At 45.6% G+C, this 20,954-nt stretch overlaps 1 protein-coding gene across 4 annotated transcripts in view; it reads right to left on the reverse strand.

The window, feature by feature from the left end:
• Positions 1-3,939: 3,939 nt before the first annotated feature.
• Positions 3,940-20,954, reverse strand: part of CCNY (cyclin Y) — a 391,131-nt gene continuing 374,116 nt past the window's right edge. For all 4 annotated transcript variants that reach the window (XM_023539756.2, XM_003420701.4, XM_023539755.2 and 1 more), the window contains 2 exons: positions 11,269-11,431; positions 3,940-6,726 (listed from right to left, as the gene is read on the reverse strand). In XM_023539756.2, coding sequence (XP_023395524.1) covers positions 6,610-6,726; positions 11,269-11,431 — 280 coding nt within the window. In that variant the 3' untranslated portion in view covers positions 3,940-6,609. The remainder of the gene's footprint in view (positions 6,727-11,268; positions 11,432-20,954) is intronic.

Consider the following 20,954-nt stretch of genomic DNA (forward strand, 5'->3'; position numbering starts at 1 on the left):
CTGTTTGAAGATTTTCTGTGTCCACCAGAGGGGACCAGGACTCACACAAGGTCCGGTAAAGCCCACCTGGGGGAAAGGTGAACATTCAGCTGCATGAGAATATACCCAGGGGAGGCATGGGGACGGTGGCTGCGATCTGGACACCCATGTCCTTCACCGGAAACAGCTGTATCTGCCAGTGGCCACCATTCCTGAGAAGGGAACCCTGGAAAAAACCAGTTTCCCCAGAGACACTCCCAGCTCGGCTTCTGCTTGTCTTTTACGAGGTGCTGGCCTTAAAGAAGAGTGTGCAATGACAGTGATGTGAGAAACACTGAGGAGAGAATGTTCAGAATCAGAGTGAGACATGCGGTGAAAACAATACGAAGAGTTTTCCCTTTTTGACAGTCAGAAAATAGCAAGCTCCCCCCACCTCCCGGATTAAACACGTGCCCTGCGCTGCGCTGTTTGCAATGACCTTGGTTTACCGCCAGATGGCAGGCCGCACCGAGAAGACAAATCCTGATCTGCAAAACGGGCGCTGAAGATACAGGGTAAGGTGCTTCTCCGGCTCCGACCAGACCGCTGAATTTAAGACAAGTCATTTCTTACACATTCCCACAGAGGGCACAATTCCTGAACTGACTACTGCTAAACTCTGTCATATAAACACTGAGGGGAATCTATGGGGCAAAAAAGTCACTGAGCATCCAAGAAGTCCCGGCATGCAGTTTCCATGGAAACAGTGGGGCTTCTGACCCTGCTCTCCACTCCTGGCTAGTGAACTACAAACACAGCCACACTACTGGGTGCGTGGGCATCAGCCAGGCCAATAAAACAACCAGGCTTACTGTATTGTTTCCTGTTCCAAGGCCTATGCGGTCAGGGTCCTCTCGGTCCCAGAAGTTCAGGACACTTTTTCCACGCCGTGGTTCATTCTAGAAGTTCTCCTACCCAGTGCCGTCGAGTAGATTCCGACTCATAGCGACCGTATAGGACAGAGTAGACCTGCCCCATAGAGTTCCCAAGGAGCACCTGGCGAATTCGAACTGCCGACCCTTTGGTTGGCAGCCGTAGCACTTAACCACTACACCACCAGGGTTTCCTCTCTCCTCCTAGCCACCTGAAATAAACTTGGTGCTTCTCATCTTTTCTGCTCCTGTCCAGCCAAAGTCTCGCTGAACCGGGCTCTCTCCTGCTGAGCACACCTCTTGCCCTCACCTCCCGCCTTGCTCTGGCTCTCCCAGCCTGCCTCTGCAAACTCAGTCCCGGCCTTCCACACTTTTTGTCTTGGAACAGTCTCCCTTCCCTTTTAACAGCTCCTCTACCCAGGAGGCAACACTTAGGGCCTCATTCGATGGCAGTGGGTGGCCCCTGCCTCATCACCAAATCCATCAGTGGTGCTGTGAATGCAAGCATTTGGATACAGCTTCATTCTTCTTCAAAGTGTTTTCCCATACTTTCACGGCATACTTTCATCCCTAAAGCCGTCACCACAAGATACTATAGAGGTAGGCAAAATCAAGTAACAGCCACATTAACCGAGAGGTCCAGGAGGTGAAGGGATTTGCCCAAGATCACAGAGCAAGTTCATTCTGGATTGAGACTGAAAACCACGGTTCTGTCACAATACAGATCAATACCAACATAATGTTATCCATAGATTCTAATTACATTTAATATCTGTGCCAAAATTGTACTTATTTTGAAACGCTGTTCTTTTGCCCCACATTCGAAATAACTTATAGAAACAGAAAGTTCTTAAAAGGAATAAAGCTTCCTCCCCAAGTCACTAAAGGGGAAAGATCCCTGAAACCTATAAAATCTGACCACCACCTGGTCAAATACACGCTTTAGTTTCTTACTGTAGCAGGTTCTTCCAGAACTGTTCCCATGAGGATCTACAACAGACGTAAACAGTTGCCCAGATAAATCACTACCTGGGAGCTTAGTCATGGCTTGGACTTGAAGCAATGCAAATACGCAATGGCTCTCAGTGACTTCTCCTCGACATGAATGCAAGCAGATCGTCCCTGTGTTGATCACTGACACTCCTGCAGAAATGTTCAAACACGAAGTGGCACCGTGGGTCTGTCAGGACCATCACATGTACACATTTAATAGGAACACCTAACAGGAAAATCTGGGAAGGTGTCAGCTGGCCTGGTCAGGTCCAAATGCCATCCTCAGTTTTGACTGAGAGCCCTTTTATGCGTCTCCCTAACCTCCATCCTGGCCTTTTTGACACCTGAGGGGGCGGGATGACTTTCTGGTGCAAACTAAGGCGGTACTTGACTCAAGAAACAGCAAATCATGACCTTAATGAAGTTGTTCGTAGGACCCTCCTGGGAGTCCATATAGCCTAACACATAAAACCCAACTCAGTACTTAAGTATTCTTTTCCTATCTCAGCTCAAGGCTTGTTTCCATCTTCTTCTGTTTTTCATCAAGGGCAGGGGCTTTCTGTAGTTGGCTTTTCAAGACGATCCATGTCTGTGAGGTCCTCCCAATTTAAGTCTTGAGATGTGGACTCCAGTGAAGCCAAGGGAGATAGTGATTTAAGATAAAATGGGGTATGAACTCACCACCTACCAGTTTATTGTACTGTGGAGGCTTGCGTGCTGCTATGATGCTAGACACTATGCCACCAGTATGTCAAATGCCAGCAGGGTCACCCATGGTGGACAGGTTTCAGCAGAGCTTTCAGAATAAGGCAGACTAGGAAGAAAGGCCTGTTGTCCTACTTGTGGAAATGAGCCAATGAAAACCTTATGGATCACAACAGGACACCGTTCAACACGCTTGCTTTGGACACATGGCCCTGAGGGGTCTATCGCTGGAGGTGGACGCCATGTTTGGTGAAGTAAAGGGCCAGCGAGGGTGAGGGAGAGGGCGAGACCCTCAGTGCAGCCATGAGGACTTGTTTCTATAACTAAGTTACTTCAAATGTGGGACAAGAGGATGGATTCGAATATGCTGGTAATTGTGAGGGTGACACAGGACTGGGCAACACTTAGTTCTGTTGTACAAGGGTTGACATGAGTCAGAGCCTATTCCTTGGCACCTATCTATCTACCTAGGTTATTGATATAGAAGCACTCCATTAGGTCTCTATCAGGCATCAATCTCCGTTGTTGGAAGTCTTGAAGTACTTCTCATGCTTTTGTGAATTGCTCAAGATTGTTCTACCACTTCACTTGCAAAGAACTGGTTCACTCAGTGTCCATAAAACCTGAATTTTTCAACATAACACTCAAAAGAACGCAACAGGAAGGCAGGCACTATTTGTTCTGTGTTATTTATTTATATGTTAACGCTTAAGTACCTACAATAAACCAAGAATTTTACTTTCTTATTAAAAAAGAATTAAAGCTGTAAAATATGGCACCAGACGAGAGGTTACCAAAAGCGGGGTGGGTGTGTGTGGAATCCATCACTCCCAGAAGTCTGCTCTGTGCAGTCAGCTGAGAATGCGATCCCCAGAACCAAGGGAAACCTCAAAAACGAGGTGCCCCTGCCAACAAGTGAAGGAGTTCGACAGAGTCAGCCCAGGAGAAGAGACGGATGACGTGTCTGAAGGCCTCTTGCACCAGCCCCATTTAATGCATTAAGGCATGGGAGGACGTGTTGGATTTTGGTAGAATCTCTTATATCTTGCCCTCCAAGTTGGTTTAAAACTCCTGACTTCTGTCCCTTTCCACAGTCAAAAAAAAAGTGAAATAAAGAAATTCATTGGGATATATATATATATAGTGTGTGTGTGTGTATGCTCCCAATGACTTCTATTTTGTAAGTCAACTCTAAAATTAAAAGCCAACAAGTTGTGTGGTTTGCTTCTTTCATGACGAAAACTCTCCATTCAAAAACTACACTAAGACAATGTGTTCCTAAATAGCAATCCGGCTTTAATGTAGGGTATTGAATCACCTTGCAAACAAATTACAGTCACTACGATTTATCAATAGGTACTGTACCTTTTTTTTTTTTTTTTGGCAAACTTAGAACAAACCAGAGAACAAAAGGTAAGTCTTCATCATCATGTAGAAAAAAATTAAAGGAACCTAAAGTATCTAGCTATGTGTCAAGTGATTCATACTTCAAAACAAGAATTCCAATCTACGCTTACAGTAGTTTTAAAAATCCTTAGTGCAAGAAACATAACCCAGTTAATACAGAATCAATACTAATGAATGAATGTGGAAAGTCTTCCTATACAGAGGTAGAGTCCAGTGCACAAGGCTAAAACGATAATCGTCTAAACAGGACTGAGCCAGGTTTGACGGAATCCACTTTAAATTTTAAGTATCAGACTGTATGTACATACATACAATAAATAGACTATACAACTTTTTAAAGTAGTTTAATAAACTCCACAAAATAATAGCAGATGCATTGAAATATTTACATAATTCAATTTTCAAATCTCTTCATTCAAATAAAAGGGATAAAAATAAGATGTCTGCTATCAAGGCAGCAGAGTCTCTTTCCTGAAATGGATGGTAAAATAAGACACGTGACACAATGAGAAGAATGAATTATGCTTGAGAGGTAATTCATATTCTGCTATGAAAATATGTCCCTTTTTAAGCTATAGAGATTAGGGAGTATAAAACGATAGTTTCTACATTTTTAGAGCTCTATTTAAAGTTCTAAATCTGACTCTTACTTGAAGAGAGAAACTCATTTTGGTACTCACAAAGAGCATTATCAAGACAATTACAATGGAAAGGTAATTAAGTTTTTCTATTTTACTTGTTTGCTTTTCAAATGTTAGGCCAGAAAGAACTTGAGAGTATTTCTAACCCAAACAGTGAAGTTTATACATGATACAAATTTCATTTAAGTTAAACCTGACTAGATATGCTGGTTTGGTGTTATTCGTATTTCAACTCTTCGAGTGCCTTCCATTTTCCAAGGCATGTTTCATTCAGAGGAAGGCAAAGTTTTGGGATCAGATGTATGATTTCAGGGTCATCAAGACTAATTAATATACGATTCCATAGTTTTCCAAGCTCACAGAAGAGTAAGGTGAAACACAGACCATCTGCTGCCCCTTGTATCATGGACACTTGAAAAAGAAAGAAACCCAGAAACCTGTCATGTGACCTAGGAAAATACGCAAAAAAGAAAAAAAAAAGCAATATATGCTTCAATGACTCAGATTCTGAGATTTAATATCAAATTTACTCTTTGACATTATACCGTGAACCCTTTTACATGACTTGATAGAAAAGATCCTTATCTAACCCGTAAGGAAATCAGGGATGGTCAGAAAATGAACAAAGTACGGTAACAATGACGCATAAACCTTCACAGTTTGAATTTCATGTAACTTCTCTAAGCACCCACAATGAGAAATGCAAGCTGAGTTTTTTATTCAATCATTCTGTGAAAAATACCTTGGTAAATATGAACATTTTGCTCTTCTATGATCTTCCCATGGGAATACCCACCCACCCTTGTTTTTTTGTTGCCTTTTTTTTTTTTTTCATTTTAGATTTTTAAAAAATTTTATACAAATAGACTTAACTTTGATTTAAAGTAAACATATAAAAATTGAGAAGAATATTGCTTGCAACAATGGACATGAACGTGGAGTAATGAACTAGGCAGGGTGTACAAAAAAATGGCTCCTTCTCAGTGACTTCAGGAAAACACCTGAAAAACACATCTCATCCAGAAGGGACTGTCTGCGGCACACTGTTTCCTTCGGCCCACAAAGTCTGACTGACTTTTTAACAACTTCAGGTCAGAGAAAACAGCTGCAAGAAAACATGAAGGCACAAGCACCCGTGTGATCTAGAATCTTCTTGGGGTGAAGGATAAGGTGGGGGAAGGGGTACTTTTGGTTCAGCACTACAGTCAAGTTAATTTTGTCACTGTTGAAGACAGAGTAGATCATCTAAAGGGTACAGACACACAGCAAGCGCGTCCCACTTGTGAGGTTGAAAGCTCAGAAGACAGCTCGCAGCAAGAGTGCGGAGAGGAGCAACCAGTACTATCTATTTGGAGGTCTGTGCCAAAGTGGGTACAAACTAGACTCTCTACTCTGTGGGACCAAAACCAAAACAGGATGAAAACAGACAAAAATCCCCCAGACCCAAAATAAGCAGCAAGAAGGAACGCGAGAAGTCTCACAGAACATACTGATCCAAAGAGGTTGTGCTAAAACATGGCCACTCGGTTTCTTTAATGCACGTCCAAACCTGTTTATCTAGGCTTTCTTTTCACGTTGTACTGACCTACTGAGGAGACGGTGGACTTAGGAGGTGGCAAAGCACTCAGACACTTCTCCCTGCCTCTACACTCCTCCTCCTTCCCTTTATTTCCTCCTCCGGGATTAGAGTCAGTGCTTCCTCCACAAAGGAAATGCCGTTAATGACGATGAGGGAAAGGCTTGAAACGGGACTTCCGGAATACTGACTTCGCTTCCCCGAAGCCTTGCTGCAGGCAGCCACAGCGCGGAGGCGTCGCTGACATGGTCTGATGGAGCTACGAATTAAAAAAAAGAAAGAGAAAAGGGAAGGCAAAAACAAAGGCAAAAACAAAAACCACCCCAAGTCTTGTCTTTTCTCAAACTAAAGGAGAAAGCGGAGGGATGGAAGCAGTCCTTCACGAAGGAGGTCACTGTTAGGAGATGATGGCCGGGGACCACCGCGTCAGAGTTAGGTTGTCAGCACTTGCTGACCGCTTCCGTGTGGGTCTTCTCAAGTCCTTGTACTTGTCCTCGCACAGCCGAGAGATGGCCTGAGGGCAGAGAGAGAAGGCAGGTCAGAGCTCTGCACCCCCTAAGCGTGTCTTGTGCACTCACTCACCATCTGAGCGTGCCAGGCACTGTCCAGGCACCGAGGACACGGTGGTGAGCAAAGCAGACACACTCTGCCCCTGTGGAGTCTACAACACACAGCCCTCATCCGCACCGGGTGCAGAGGGGATACGAAAGGAAGCACAGGTGGTCCTCGACTTACGACGCACTGGAGTTACCACGAACCGCACTTACCATTGCCTGTGTTTTGGGGGTGCATCTTACCGTCAGTAATACGTACTGCATATAGTGTTGCAGTGTGTAATCTGCTGAGGTTACCATGCAGACACGCAAAGATTGGATATATAAAGATACTGATAATAAAAGGCAATAAAAATAAAAACTAAAAAAAAATAAACAGGTAAACGGCTTACATCAGAACCAACTTATAATGGAGTCGTCAGAAGGGAACCCACTGTAAGCAGAGGACTACCTGTATAGACACAGTCCCTGATTCCTCAGTGGTTACAGGCTCATTAAGAAAAGACTCCTAAAACATGCAAGAATTAGAAGATGGTGTAGCCTAGGGTCAGCAGACCTGGACTCAATCCCAGCTCCACCACCTCATGGTGGGCCATCCTGGGCATGTGTCTGTATCTCAGATCCTGCAACCTTCTCTCTGAATGTGACACTGACAGCGCCTTTCCCACAGGGATGCTGTTAACTTGGATGAGACACAATGCTTAGGAGTTTAGTGCTGTGCCACATATGGCAGCAACTGGCAGCTTCAGAGCAGAAAAGGATCGAGAAGAAGAGTCGACGCGAATAAGGGACCAGGAGGGAATCACAGAAGTGCAGGGTGTCACTGGTGAGGACACAGGCCTAAGGTGGGTGAAGCGCCTGCCACGGCCCTGAGCAAGGCCAGGGCTATCTGGGGTCAGTGTCGGCCACCGCTCTCCCTGGCTCTCCCAGGCTGTCCTCAGGTGCAGGATGACAGCTGTCCTGTCAGAGGCAAGGCAGCCCACTCTCAGCCCAGAGGGTCTGTCCTGGTCAAGGTCGCCTCCACATTCGACAAGATTATCCCAAGGATAGGGGTGAGTTGCTTATGATGACGCAAAGATGAGGCCTTTTTATTTCTACAGTCTAAGTGATAAGCCGGGGGTGGTGCCAGGGGCCAGGGAACAGACACAGTGGCCATCACCGTGAAGGGATGGGGCAAAGAAGTCACCGGCCACTCTCTCCTGCCTTCCCTCCTCCACAGCCGCCCTGGTCAGACCCCCACCGTGCCTCACCTGGACTGAGGCAGTCACCCTTCCAGCTGGTCTCCCTGCTTCCACCTTTGCCCCCAGAGCCAGAGTGCTCCTTTTAAAGGTCACATCCAATCTCATCAGTCCTCTGCTCAGAACCCCACCATGGCCCCTTAAAACCCAGAGACCCATCATCATGCGCCACAAAACCTGTGGAATTCAGCCCCATCTCATTTCCCCTCTCCCTGCCAGGCCTCCATCACACTGGGCTGCTGTCCCCGAGGCCCCTTCCTCCAGATGGCTAGGCACCTCATGCCTTGCCACGGCCAAGTCTCCATGTGAATGTCACCTACTTGGGGGGCTGCTTCATAAAGCAACTCCCTTACCCCGCTGCACTTTTATTTTTCTCACCTTCTAACATACTACCAATTTATTACGTTTATTGTTTATTGTCTGTCTCCTCCCACCAAGAGGTAAACTCCGAAAGGGCGTGGATCTATCTATGGGGTTCATGACTGTCACTCAGTGCTTATAAAGAGTCTGGTACTCAGGAGGTGCTCACTAAACAATAGCTGAACACAAAACAACATAATAGAGGCACACACACAAGAGAGGTGTGTTCAAAACACACTGAACGCAGAAGATCTAGCAGCTGAGTGTCTTTCTGGGGTCCCAAAAGGGATCCTCTTCACTGAAGAAGGGTGGCAGAACCAGGCTTGAAAGAGGAGGAGGAAACCGTCAGGGGGGACAAGGCCTTCTAAGAGGAGGTAAAACCATGGCCATGTGGTGCTGGGCTGGGTGAGAAGTGAGGTGAGGCTAGGGCTTGAAGGAGGAGGAGGAAACCATCAGGAGGGACAGGATGTTCTAAGAGAAGATAAAATCATGACCATGTGGTGCTGGGCTGGGTGAGGGGTGGGGTGAGGCTAGGGCTTGAAGGAGGAGAAGGAAACCATCAGGAAGGGTGGGGCATTCTCAGAGAAGGTAGGAAACCACAGCCACATGGTGCTGGGCTGGGTGACAGGTGGGGTGAGACTAGGGCTTGAGGGAAGGCTACCCTAGGGCAGTAAGGAGTGGGAAGGGGAGAGTGGCCAGGGCCAGGCTGAAAAGGCTGCCCCCACTGGGCTGGCTGGCTTAACCAGTGAAAAACTGCTAGCATGTTTATCAGTGAACATTCTGAGACTCATAAATGCATTTTAGAAAAACGGTCCTAGGGGCAGTGCAGAGGACGGGCTGGAGGGGAGAGAGAGAAATCAAGGAGGACAGCTAGGAGGTTGTTATGGATTGAACTGTGGCCCCCCAAGAATGCTGGCCCCTCTATGTGTGTGATCTTGCTTGGAAATAATGTCTTCTTTGTTATGTTATTTAGGTCATACCCAGGTAGGGTGGGTTCTAAATCTAATCATTTGTGAGTTATAAAAAGGGCACATCAGACACAAACAGACAGGTGGAGACAAAGGAAGACGGGTGATGGACCAAGAGTCTCTAAAAGAAGTGCTGGCAGCTACAGAAGCTGAAATAGACAAGGAAGGACTGGCCCCTGGAGCCAGGCCCTGAGTGTGGACTTCCAGCTTTCTCAAGTGTGAGACAACAAATTTCTGTCCTTTAAAAGCCATCCACTTGTGGCATCTGTGCAGAGTGGCTAGTATCAGAAAAAAAAAACCAAAGTAACAAGTGTTGGCAAGGATTAGAACCCTTGTCCACTGCTGGTGGGACTGTAAAATGGTGCAGCCCCTGTGGAAAACAGTTTGCGTGGTCCTCAAAAAGTTAAACACAGAACTCCAATACGGCCCAGCAATCGCACTCCTAGGGAGAGACCCAAGAGGCGTGAAAGCGGGGACTTAACCAGACACATGTACACCAGTGTTCACTGCAGCACTACTCACAACAGCCAAGAGGCGGAAACAGCCTAAATGCCCATCCACGGATGAACAGATACAGTGTGGAACACACATACAACGGAATACTACTCAGCCAGAAAGAGAAGTCCTGATACATGCTACGACATGAATGAACCTTGAAATCATTATGCTGAGTGAAACAAGTCAGACTCAAGAGGACAAACACCGTATGACCCCACTTCTATGACGATATCTAGAACTGACAAACACGTAGAGACTAAACCTTATTACTGATTACCAGAGGCAGGTGAGAGGAACTGAGGGGGAGTCACTGCTTAAGGGGTACTGAGTTTCTGTCAAGAGTGACAAAAAATTTTGGAAATGGATATTGGTGATGGTTATACAACACGGGGAACACAATTAATGTCACTGTATTGTACACATAAAAAGGGTGAATTGGCAAATGTTTCGTTAAATATGTTTTTACCACAATTAAAAAAGTTATTAAAAATATGAAGCTCCTAGGCTAGAAGATAATAGGCCATAGATGCGGGGGACATCTACATCAACTGGCACAACACAGTTCATGAAGACAATGTTTTGCATCCTACTCTGGGGAGTAGCTTCTGGGGTCTTGAAAGCTTGTGAGTGGCCATCTAAGATACAACTATGGGTATCTTCCCAACTGGAGTGAAAGAGAGTGAAGGAGACCAAGCGCTCAAAGCAGCAATAGTCCAAAGGACTAACTGACCACATGAACCGCAGCCTATACTACCCCGGGACCAGAAGAACTAGATGGCGCCTGGCACCGCTACCAACAGCTCTGACTAGGATCACAACAGAGGGTCCTGGACACAGCAGGAGAAAACTGTAGAACAATAAATCAAATTCACAAAAAAGAATAGGCTTTCTGGTCTGACAGAGACTGGAGGAACCCGTAAGACTAGGCCCTAAGACACACTTCTGAGCTGGAAATGAAACCATCCCTGGACACCACCTCCCCGCCAAACAAGAGACAAGCACATGAGATAAACAATAACATCTGAGAGGAATGTAACCGTTAGAACAATCAATTATAATGAGAAGGCAGGAAGGGTAGACAACCAGGAAGAAGAAAATGGGGAACCCAGGGCAGAAAAGGGGAGAGTGCCGACATATTGCGGGGAATGAAACCAAAGCCATGAAACACTTTATGTGCAAACTACTGAATGGGAAACTAATTTGCTCTGTAAACTTTCACCTAAAGCACAACTGAAAAAAAAAGAGGCCATAAAAATTATAATCAACTAAATTAACTGACCAGCTATCAATCCAGGGCACCTTGTCCTTATATGGTAACAGGAGAAATTATCATTGTTCTCAAACACTTCTATGGTATCCAGAAGATGCACCTGCAGTAATGCACTCAAAAAAAACAAAACAACAAAAAAAAATTTTTTTTTTTTTTTAAGCATCTTACCTCAAGCTTGTGAGCCCTCTCCCTGCTGAGGGGCTCCAAGGGGAAGCTCAGGTTGTTTGCTTCTGCCAGAGAACGGAGATCAAAATAATACTTGGCATAAACACTGGAAGGAACGTTGATGTTGAACTGGAGCAATTCAAGAAACTGTCGCTCTAGCTCATTCCTGCAAAGACAGAAACAGCACACGCTCAGCTGCCACCGCAGCTGCCGAAGACCAAGCTCCAGAAAACTGCATCCTCCGGGGAAAAAGCCATCTGACTCACTGCCTGGCTGGACACCAGAGTGGCGGCTTAACCACCAAGCTGGCATGAAAATCCAAGTCTCCTTGATCCCACGCCCAGAAGGACGGGGCCTGATTAACTGGGATGATCACCAGAAGTGCTTCTGGCGATTCGTTTCCGCGCAGACTTCACACGTACAGCGGGCTCCTGCTGCAAATCTCAGTGTGAGCGTTGGCTTAACCAGCTCGCCTGGTGGAGCAGATGAAGCCGTCAAGAGCTGCCAGGCAGAGTCCAGTGAGGACCCTGACAGACACCCAGAGGAAGAGGCTCTTCTGCTGGCCTCTGAGGACCACACTGACTGCTGCCTTCTCAGTGTCCCTTCTCAGCCGCCTGGAGGACAGGAGCGAAGGCAAAGGGTGGAAGGGGTGGGTGACAAAGAAACCTAGCCCAGACACTGACGAAGGGAACCTACCGACTCTGAGGTGGTGCCAACAGTAAACATGCACGGCTACTAACCCAAAGCTTGAGGTTCTCAGTCTATTCAGCGGCACCCTGGAAGAAACGCCTGGTGATCTACTTCCAAAAGAGCAGCACTGAAAACCCTGCGGAGCACAGTTCTACTGTGACACACCTGGGGTCACCATGAGTAGGGACTGGTTTCACTGCCTGTGAAGAAGGAGAGCAGGGGGAGTTCCCACACTGGACCGTGCACCAATCACCTGGAGGCTTGGTAGAACAGGCCGCTAGGCCCCAGAGCCTCCGACTCAGCAGGTCTGGGGCAGGGCCTGAGAATCTGCGTTTCTGACAAGTGCCCAAGTGATAGCGATGCTGGCAGTCCTTAGGCCACACTCTGAGACCCCTCCACAAAGGAGGTGGGTCAGTAAAGGCATCAATCAGTCCAGGTGGTCTGACATTTTGATGAAAGCCAGTGACGTGTGACCAGGACAAAGTAAATTTTATAACATCTACTTTGAGAACTGCCCCCATGTCAGTGATTTTCAAAATTAGGTTTATCTCCCAATAGCTAGTTCCTGGGTGGTGCAGTTAATGTGCTTTGCTACCAACTGAAAGGCTGGAGGTTCGGATCCAGCCAGCGGTGTCTCAGAAAAAAGGCCTGGTGATCTACTTCTGAAAAAATCTGAAAACCCTCGGGAGCACAGTTCTACTCTGACCCATACAACGTCGCCATGGGTTAGAACCCACTGGATGGCAACTGGTTTGGTTTTTTATTAGCTGGAAAAGAAGAAGTCCTTAGGGACAGGCTGTTTGCTGAGCACTGGCCATACGCCCCAGGAGCCCCATGGGATGCTCCTCCACAGCACATGCCACAGCCGCCGACCTCTGTGCTTCATCAAGCTCCTGTGATAGCTGGCTTACTGCTGTCTCCCTGCTTGTCTCTTGCAGCCACAGACTGTGACTTACCTGGTTTTACCGCCGAGCCTAGGGCAGTACCTGACTTACAGATAGAGCTCGATAATTACTCTGACTGAAGGCCACGCACCCAGCCCAGACAGGGTGGAGCAGTCAGAGGACTGGGCCCATCCAGCCACCCGCTACTCCCAGCAGGAGGACAGGCCCCATGGTTACCCCTGCCTGTAAGGAACGCCCACCGTGAATAAGCCCGTCGGTGAGGCCCATTCTCAAGTGCGGGGCCCAGGCACCCTTGTCATGTCTCTGCACCCATGCCTTCTGGCCAGGATCCCAGGTCTGGATTCTGAGTCACACGTCACCAACTCCACTGAGCACCAAGCTGCCCAGTTCCAGCCCCCATACATGCTGACCCTGTTCTGTCGGGCCTCAGGCTTAGTATCATCTCTGCCCCGTGTGGTGTCCGAGCCCCCCTCCTATTCCTCGTGAGTCGCCTCCCTGACAAACCCGAGGAGGCCCTTTCCTGTCTCCTGCTGCAGTCACTCAGCGACGGAATACCAAGGACACCACGGGCAGGAAGGCAGAGGTGAGCAAGGGCCGCTGGTTTAGGGGGTTAGGGCCACTGGGTAAATGAGGTTCAGGAAACCCCAGCAAGGAGGAGAGATGCTGCCCAAGGCCTGCGTGCTTCCAATCGAGTAAACAGTATATATAGCTTGTTACTGTTACTATTACTACAGACACAGGCCCCAAATATATAAAGTGTGTTAAATTATGTATTTTCAAGGAATTTACATTACTTTTTAGGTGACTTTTATTCAGGCCTCATTAAAAATGAGTTTTAATTGAAGACCATCTCATCATATACTAGGACCCAAATGAGATTTTAATAAAACAAGAATGTCAAAAATACAGCTAAACCCAGAAATGCCAAAACAATGGGCTCAAAGGGGCTCTCCTGGTGCCCTGAGAGCTGCCTGTGGACACACCGCCGCCTGGTGGCCAGAAGGTGTCAGTGCCGATCTTACTCTAATGCTAAGAAGAAAACCTTGCTTTTTAATATTGTAAGAGAACTAAGACCTGGTTTGTTAATCCTTACCAAGATGGTATACAGGCATCAGTGAGCCCTGTTAGGGGCATAAACTATGAGTAAAATCAAGATGAAGCTGTTTTTGAACAAGGCTGCATTTTCCCACTGTTCTGGGGGGCTTGGGGGAGTGGGACAGCCTTCCTCTAGGCTTGAGTTTCTTGAATGCTTCTGTTTAAACTTCAGGAAAATCAGAGATTTTGGAGCTGTTGTGCTTTCAGACAAAGGCAGGATTTAGAAAATAAAAACACCTTCCAAAATTTGAATTTCCAAACTGCAGCAGTACATCTTGAAGGGCTTGCTGAGTCACAGGCCGTTAGAAAGCCATGCTGGCGGGGTGAGGACAGGCTCCTGAGTTCACGGCCCTCATCTGGATAATTACGAGGAAATAGTCCTGGCGTAAAACCTTATAAAAAACACATTCAAGTTGGTAAACAAAAACTACACTTCAGAAACATCTACCACACTGAGTCAACACTACGAAGCAGTTCCACTCTGCACGCAAAGGGCCGCCATGGGTTGGAGTCAACTCGATGGCGACTAACAAAATAAAGAAACCCGGTGCAGTTGATAACCTGGCAAAGAGGTCTCTGAAACGGAGAAAAGGGTTGTTTCCACCATCTAATATCCTGCCTGCTTCTCTGGAAACCTGGGCTCACTTCAAAAACTAGGCCTGGGGCATCTATTTCCCATGTGGGCTACTCCACACAAAGGCCGGGGTGGAGGGTTCTCGCCCTGTGTCCCTACTGGCTCACAACACTCAGACAAGTCCCTGGGCTGCTCCTTGTTCTGGATTCCTTTCTGTACACACAAGAACGACCCCAACAGCTACTTTCCTCACAGCATTGTCACAAAACGTAACCAACCAACCAACCCAAGGCTTTTTAACTGCAGCTCTGCCTACAGAGCTCTGACGACCGCATTTCACTGTGCCCTTTCCCAGCGAGACCGACTGCCATGTGGAGCTGAAGGAGAGCCTGTGATGGGGAGGACTTACCCTTGGGGAAAGTGACTGAGGCGGGCGCATGCCCTCTGTCTCTCCCACACAAAGTTCAGCCCCGATCTGAAGTACGATTAGCACTGGTGAATACCAGCTGCACGCCGTTTCCCTGGTTTTTCTACCTGTGAGTTTCCAGTGACGCTCCTCCTGAAAACGCTCATCCGCCTGCTCCTGTGGGCTGCATGCCCACGTCAGCTGCTTTCCAACCTAGACTCGCACACTGCCAGAGGTCCACTAATGGAGCTCCAAGTCAAATTCCTTTGATTGTACAGTGATAAATATCAAAAGGTCACATTGGGGTGCTCAGACAGGGGAGGTCAAAAGTGGCCCTGTAAGATGCACTCAGGTGGCACCAAAAATTTAAAAAGCTATTCCACCCAAAACATGTGTGTTCCTAAGGAGCTCCAAGGAAAAGCCCAGATTGTTTGCTTCTGCTACCAACTAAAGATTACTTAATGACATGCGATATTGTTTATTGCTAACTGACAAAGAAGTTTATACATAGTTTACACAATGTGGGCCTAAGTTTGCAAAAATAAAATATACGTAAATATTGGTGATTTTTTTTTATTGCGCTTTAAGTGAATTTTACAAATCAAGTCAGTTTCTCATACAAAAATTTATATACATCTTGCTATATATTCCTAGTTGGAATCCCCGTAATATGACAGCATACTCCTCCTCACCACCCTGTATTCCCCTGTCCGTTCAGCCAGCTTCTGACCTCCTCTGCCTTCTCATCTCCCCTCCAGACAGGAGCTGCCCACATAGTCTCATGTGGCTACTTGATCCAAGAAGCTCACTCCTCACCAGTATCATTTTCTATTTTATGGTCCAGTCCAATCTCTGTCTGAAGAGTTGGCTTTAGGAATGGTTCCTGTCTTAGGCTAACAGAAGTCTGGGGATCATGACCTCCGGGGTCCTTCTAGTCTCAGTCAGACCATTAAGTCTGATCTTTTTTATGAGAATTAGAGGTCTGCATCCCACTGTTCTTTTGCTCCATCAGGGAGTCTCTGTCCTGTTCCCTGTCAGGGCAGTCATTCCTTGTAGTCAGGCACCATCTAGTTCTTCTGGTCTCAGGCTGATACAGTCTTGGATTTACGTAGCTAGCCCTTTCTGTGTCTCTTGGGCTCATAATTACCTTGCGTCTTTGGTGTTCTTCATTCTTCTTTGCTCCATGTGGGTTGAGACCAATTGATGCATCTTACATGGATGCTTGTTACTGTTTGAGACCCCAAACGCCACTCACAAAAGCGGGATGCAGAATATTTTTTTAATAGATTTTGTTATGCCAATTGACCTATATGTCCCCTGAAACCATGGTCCCCAAACCCCCAACCCTGCTACACTGGCCTTCGAAGCTTTTGGTTTATCCAAGAAACTTCTTTTCTTTTGGTTTAGCCCAGTTGTGCTGACTTCTCCTGTATTGTGTTGTCTTTCCCTTCACCTAAAATAGTTCTTTTCCACTGTCTAATTAGTGAATATCCCTCTCCCTCCCTCCCTCCCTACTCTCATAACCATCAAAGAATATTTTTTTCTGTGTTTAAATGCTATCTAGAGTTCTTATAATAGTGGTCTCATACAGTATTTGTCCTTTTGCAACTGACTAATTTCACTCAGCGTAATGCCTTCCAGATTCATCCGTATTATGAAATGTTTCACAGATTCATCATTGTTCTTTATAGACACGTAGTATTCCATTGTGTGAATATGCCATAATTTATTTATCCATTCATCCGTCGATGGGCACCTTGGTTCCTTCCATCTTTTTGCTATTGTAAACAGTGCTGCGATGAACATGGGTATGCATATATCTGTTTGTGTAAAGGCTCTTATTTCTCTAGGATATATTCCGAGGAGAGGGATTGCTGGATCGTATGATAGTTCTATTTCTAGCTTTTAAAAAAATATAAATTTCCAAAGTGGTTGTACCATTTTGCATTCCCATCAGCAGTGTGTAAGTGTTCCAGTCTCTCCACGACCTCTCCAACATTTATTATTTTGTGTTTTTTGGATTAATGCCAGCCTTGCTGGAGTGAGATGGAATCTCACTGTAGTTTTGATTTGCATTTCTCTAATGGCTAATGATCGTGAGCATTTCCTCATGTATCTGTTAGCTTCCTGAATGTTTTCTTTAGTGAAGCGTCTGTTCATATCCTTTGCCCATTTTTTAATCGGGTTACTTGTCTTTTTGTAGTTGAGTTTTTGCAGTATCATGTAGATTTTAGAGATCAGACGCTGGTCGGAAATGTCACAGCTAAAAACTTTTTCCCAGTGTAGGTAGTCTTTTTACTCTTTTGGTGAAGTCTTTGGATGAGCATAGGTGTTTGATTTTTAGGAGCTCCCAGCTATCTAGTTTCTCTTCTGGTGTGTGTGCACTGTTAGTAATGTTTTGTATATTGTTTATGCCATTTATTAGGGCTCGCAGCGTTGCCCCTATTTTTTCTTCCACGATCTTTATCATTTTAGATTTTGTATTTAGGTCTTTGATCCATTTTGAGTTCGTTTTTGTACATGGTGTGAGATATGGGTCTTGTTTCGTTTTTTTGAGATGGATATCCAGTTATGCCAGCACCATCTATTAAAGAGACTGTCTTTTCCCCCTTTAACTGACTTTGGGCCTTTGTCAAATATCAGCTGCTCATATGTGGATGGATTTATGTCTAAATTCTCAATTCCATTCCATTGATCTATGTATCTGTTGTTGTACCAGTACCAGGCTGTTTTGACTACTATGGCGGCATAACAGGTTCTAAAATCAGGTAGAGTAAGACCTCCCACTTTGTTCTTTTTCAGTAATGCTTTACTTATCCGGGGCCTCTTTCCCTTCCATATGAAGTTGGTGATTTATTTCTCCATCTCATTAAAAGATGTCATTGAAATTTGGATTGGAATTGCATTGTATCTATATATCGCTTTTGGTAAAACAGACATTTTTACAATGCTGAGTCTTCCTATCCACGAGCAAGGTATGTTTTTCCACTTATGTAGGTCTCTCTTGGTTTCTTGCAGAAGCGTCTTGGAGTTTTCTTTGTATAGGTCTTTTACATCTCTGCTAAGATTTATTCCTAAGTATTTTATCTTCTTGGGGGCTCCTGTAAATGGCATTGATTTGGTGATTTCCTCTTTGATGTTCTTTTTGTTGGTGTAGGGAATCCGACTGATTTTTGTATGTTTACCTTGTATCCCGATACTCTGCTGAACTCTTAGTTTCAGGCGTTTTCTTGAGGATTCCTTAGTGTTTTCTGTGGATAAGATCATGTCATCTACAAATAGAGATACTTTTACTTTTTCCTTACCAACCTAGATACCCTTTATTTCTTTATCTAGCCTAATTGCCCTGGCTAAGACCTCCGGCTCAATGTTGAGTAAGAGCGGTGATAAAGGGCAACCTTGTCTGGTTCCCGATCTCAAGGGGAATGCTTTCAGGCTCTGTCCATTTAGGATGATGTTGGCTGTTGGCTTTGTATAAATGCCCTTTATTATGCTGGGAAATTTTCCCTCTATTCCTAGTTTCCTGAGAGTGTTTATCATGAATGGGTGTTTAACTTTGTCAAATGCCTTTTCTGTAACAATTGGTAAGATCATGTGGTTCTTGTCTCTGGTTTTATTTATGTGATGGATTACACTGATTGTTTTTCTAATGTTGAACCACCCCTGCATACCTGGTATGAATCCCACTTGGTCATGGTGAATTATTTTTTTGATATGTTGTTGGATTCTACTGGCTAGAATTTTGTTGAGGATTTTTGCATCTAAGTCCACGAGGGATACAGGTGTATAATTTTCTTTTTTTTGTAGTCTCTTTACCTGGTTTTGGTATCAAGGATATGCTGGCTTCATAGACTGAGTTTGGGAGTATTCTGTCCTTTTTTATGCTCTGAAATACCTTTAGTAGTAGTAGTGTTTACTCTTCTCTCAAAGTTTGGTAGAACTCTGTGGTGAAGCCATCCCAGCCAGGGCTTTTCTTTGTTGGGAGTTTTTAAATTACCGTTCCAACGTCTTCTTTTGTTTGGGTCTATTTAGTTGTTCTACGTCTGTTTGTATTAGTTTAGGTAGGTAGTGTGTTTCTAGAAATTCATCCCTTTCTTCTAGGTTTTCAAGTTTGTTAAAGAGTACAATTTTTTGTAGTAGTCTGATATGATTCTTTTAATTTCAGTTGGGTCTGCTCTAATACCGCCCATCTCATTTCTTATTCAGGTTATTTGCTTCCTCTCCTGTTTTTCTTTTGTCATTCTGGCCAATGGTTTATCAATTTTGTTAATTTTTTCAAAGAACCAGCTTTTGGTCTTGTTAACTCTTTCAATTGTTTTCCTGTCCTCTATTTCATTTAATTCTGCTCTAATTTTTATTATTTGCTTTCTTCTGGTGCCTGAGGGTTTCTTTTGTTGCTCTACTTGTTCAAGTTGTAGAGATAATTCTTCGATTTTGGCCCTTTTTTCTTTTTCTGTGTGTGCATTTACTGATAAAAATTGACCTCTGAGCACTGCTTTTGCTGTGTCCCAAAAGTTCTGATGGGAAGTGTTTTCATTCTCATTGGATTCTATGAATTTCTTTACTCTATCCTTAATGTCTTCTATAATCCACCTGTTTTTGAGCAGTGTATTTTCAGTTTCTAAGTGTTTGATTTCTTTTCCCTGCTTTTTTCTGTTATTGATTTCTACTTTCATGGCCTTATGGTCAGAGAAGATGCTTCATAATATTTCAATGTTTTGGATTCTGTTAAGGCTTGCTTTATGACCCATGGGCTTTAATTTACATTTGGGAGAGGGTTCTAAGACTTCCTTCCACACGTACCAAGAATGACACCTGTGTGGCACACACCCGCCGAATCTGGGAGAACCTGCTTCCTCATCTAACACTCCTGCAGGTAAGGTGGGCAGCACAGGTGTCTGCACCCACCCTCTCCTGCAGGCCAGCCTCACGGCACAGTCCAGACGTGTGGACTCGAAGCTGCTCACGCCAGCGCAGACGGCAGGGTGCAGCAGCCCTGCCACTGCCTGCCCACCTGCCTGGCTAGCGCAGGCTCCAAGGGGGACTGCTGCCAGCCTGGGGGAGAGGTGGGCGTGTGATCTTGGTTCAATTTCTAAGCCTCTGCTGGAAAAATGGACCACCACAGCCTTGTGCACGCCTCTGCCTGGGCCCAGAGCGCCCAGCTCCCGATGACGTCCGCATTTCTCGCTTCCCTCCTCAACGTGTACTTGGCATCTGCCTTTCCTCCTCCGCCTTCATTCAGCTCAGAGCTGTCTGCCTACACAGAGATGACAATGAAAGCTAAAATCATTCCTGGGGGCTCCCTGGGTCTTGCTGGACAAGACGGATCCAAGCACACATTTAAAAAATTCTTAACAGGAGATCTATGCTTCTGTGCTGATGCTGCAAAATAACACAGCATCTCTAACTATTCCTATAAGCTGGGTTCAGCGCCACAGTCCCCGAAGGAGGTGGCTCTGGTCCTTTTGTCAGTGCGATGTGCGGCGCGTCACGGGGCTCCGGGCCCGTCCGCACACTGGGATGTGCTGTGGTGACCACGTGTGTGTCAAGAGTAACACTGGGCTCCAGAGGTTCTCAAGGGCTGACTTGTGGACGTAGATCACCAGGCCTTTCTTCAGTGGCACCCCTGGGGAGGGTTCAATCTCCAACCATTTGGGAGCAACTGAGCACATCTGAGCCAAAGATGTGAAGCTGTACGTGGTTGTGGTTACCTGCCTTGCCCCCTAAACCAGTATGGGGACACGAAGCTCTGAATTCCCTTATACCACTAGGGATTTTAAACACATGTACAAAAGCAACCTTTCTGGCTACTCTCCCCTGCTACAAAGAATCCTCCCACTTCCTTTTTCCCTCTGGCAGGGGAAACATTTGCATATTCCCTTCCCAAATTTGCATATATGTAATTGTTTGATCAATTTTTCTTAGGAGAATTTAGAGATTCTTACAGTACGTAAGGAAACCCTGGTGGCTCAGTGGTTAAGTGCTGTGGCTGCTAACCAAAGGGTTAGCAGTTTGAATC

This window comes from Loxodonta africana, chromosome 4 (genome assembly GCF_030014295.1).
Source record: "Loxodonta africana isolate mLoxAfr1 chromosome 4, mLoxAfr1.hap2, whole genome shotgun sequence".
NCBI classification, from domain to species: domain Eukaryota; kingdom Metazoa; phylum Chordata; class Mammalia; order Proboscidea; family Elephantidae; genus Loxodonta; species Loxodonta africana.